Genomic DNA, 469 nt, shown 5'->3' with positions numbered 1-469 from the left:
ATAACAAGCATATAGAGTACTTAAGTAGTAGCAACAACACCAGTAACATTTTTCTCTGTGGCTATCTCACCTGCCACTACAGTCAGTTTCTGCTCGTGCTTGTGATCATTGAACCATCCTGGAATTTCCACCCGACACCCATAAATCCCAGAGTCGCTCTCCTCCACCTGCCTGATGGTCAGGGACACATCTCCCTCAACAATATCACCCATGAGCAGGTAGCGCTCTGACTGCCGGCTGACCACTGATATCCCGTCTGACCTGATCACCTCATTGGCACAGCCCCTTGAAGGAATGGCCCCTCGGCCCCAACAACCATACAGCCGTCCGTACTTCTGAGCATCGTAGTTGCACCTCAGAGTAACATCTGTTCCAACTGCGGCGATGATGTTCCCTGAGGACACATGGTCTGCAGATGCAGAACGTTTGTACAATAATTACAACAGTCATGTTCAGGTGACAAAAAAAA

General features: G+C 49.0%; 1 protein-coding gene across 1 annotated transcript; it reads right to left on the bottom strand.

Moving 5' to 3' along the window:
• Positions 1-8: 8 nt before the first annotated feature.
• Positions 9-437, bottom strand: LOC103399734 (T-cell immunoglobulin and mucin domain-containing protein 4-like; the record flags this gene model as incomplete). The annotated part of the gene is made up of 1 exon (XM_008338372.2): positions 9-437. A coding segment is annotated over one exon (417 nt), but the record flags the coding sequence as incomplete, so codon positions are not given.
• Positions 438-469: the final 32 nt, after the last annotated feature.

This window comes from Cynoglossus semilaevis, unplaced genomic scaffold, assembly GCF_000523025.1.
Source record: "Cynoglossus semilaevis isolate Cse_v1.0 unplaced genomic scaffold, Cse_v1.0 C18781007, whole genome shotgun sequence".
Lineage (NCBI taxonomy): Eukaryota > Metazoa > Chordata > Actinopteri > Pleuronectiformes > Cynoglossidae > Cynoglossus > Cynoglossus semilaevis.
This window is presented reverse-complemented; position numbering and strand designations above follow the sequence as displayed.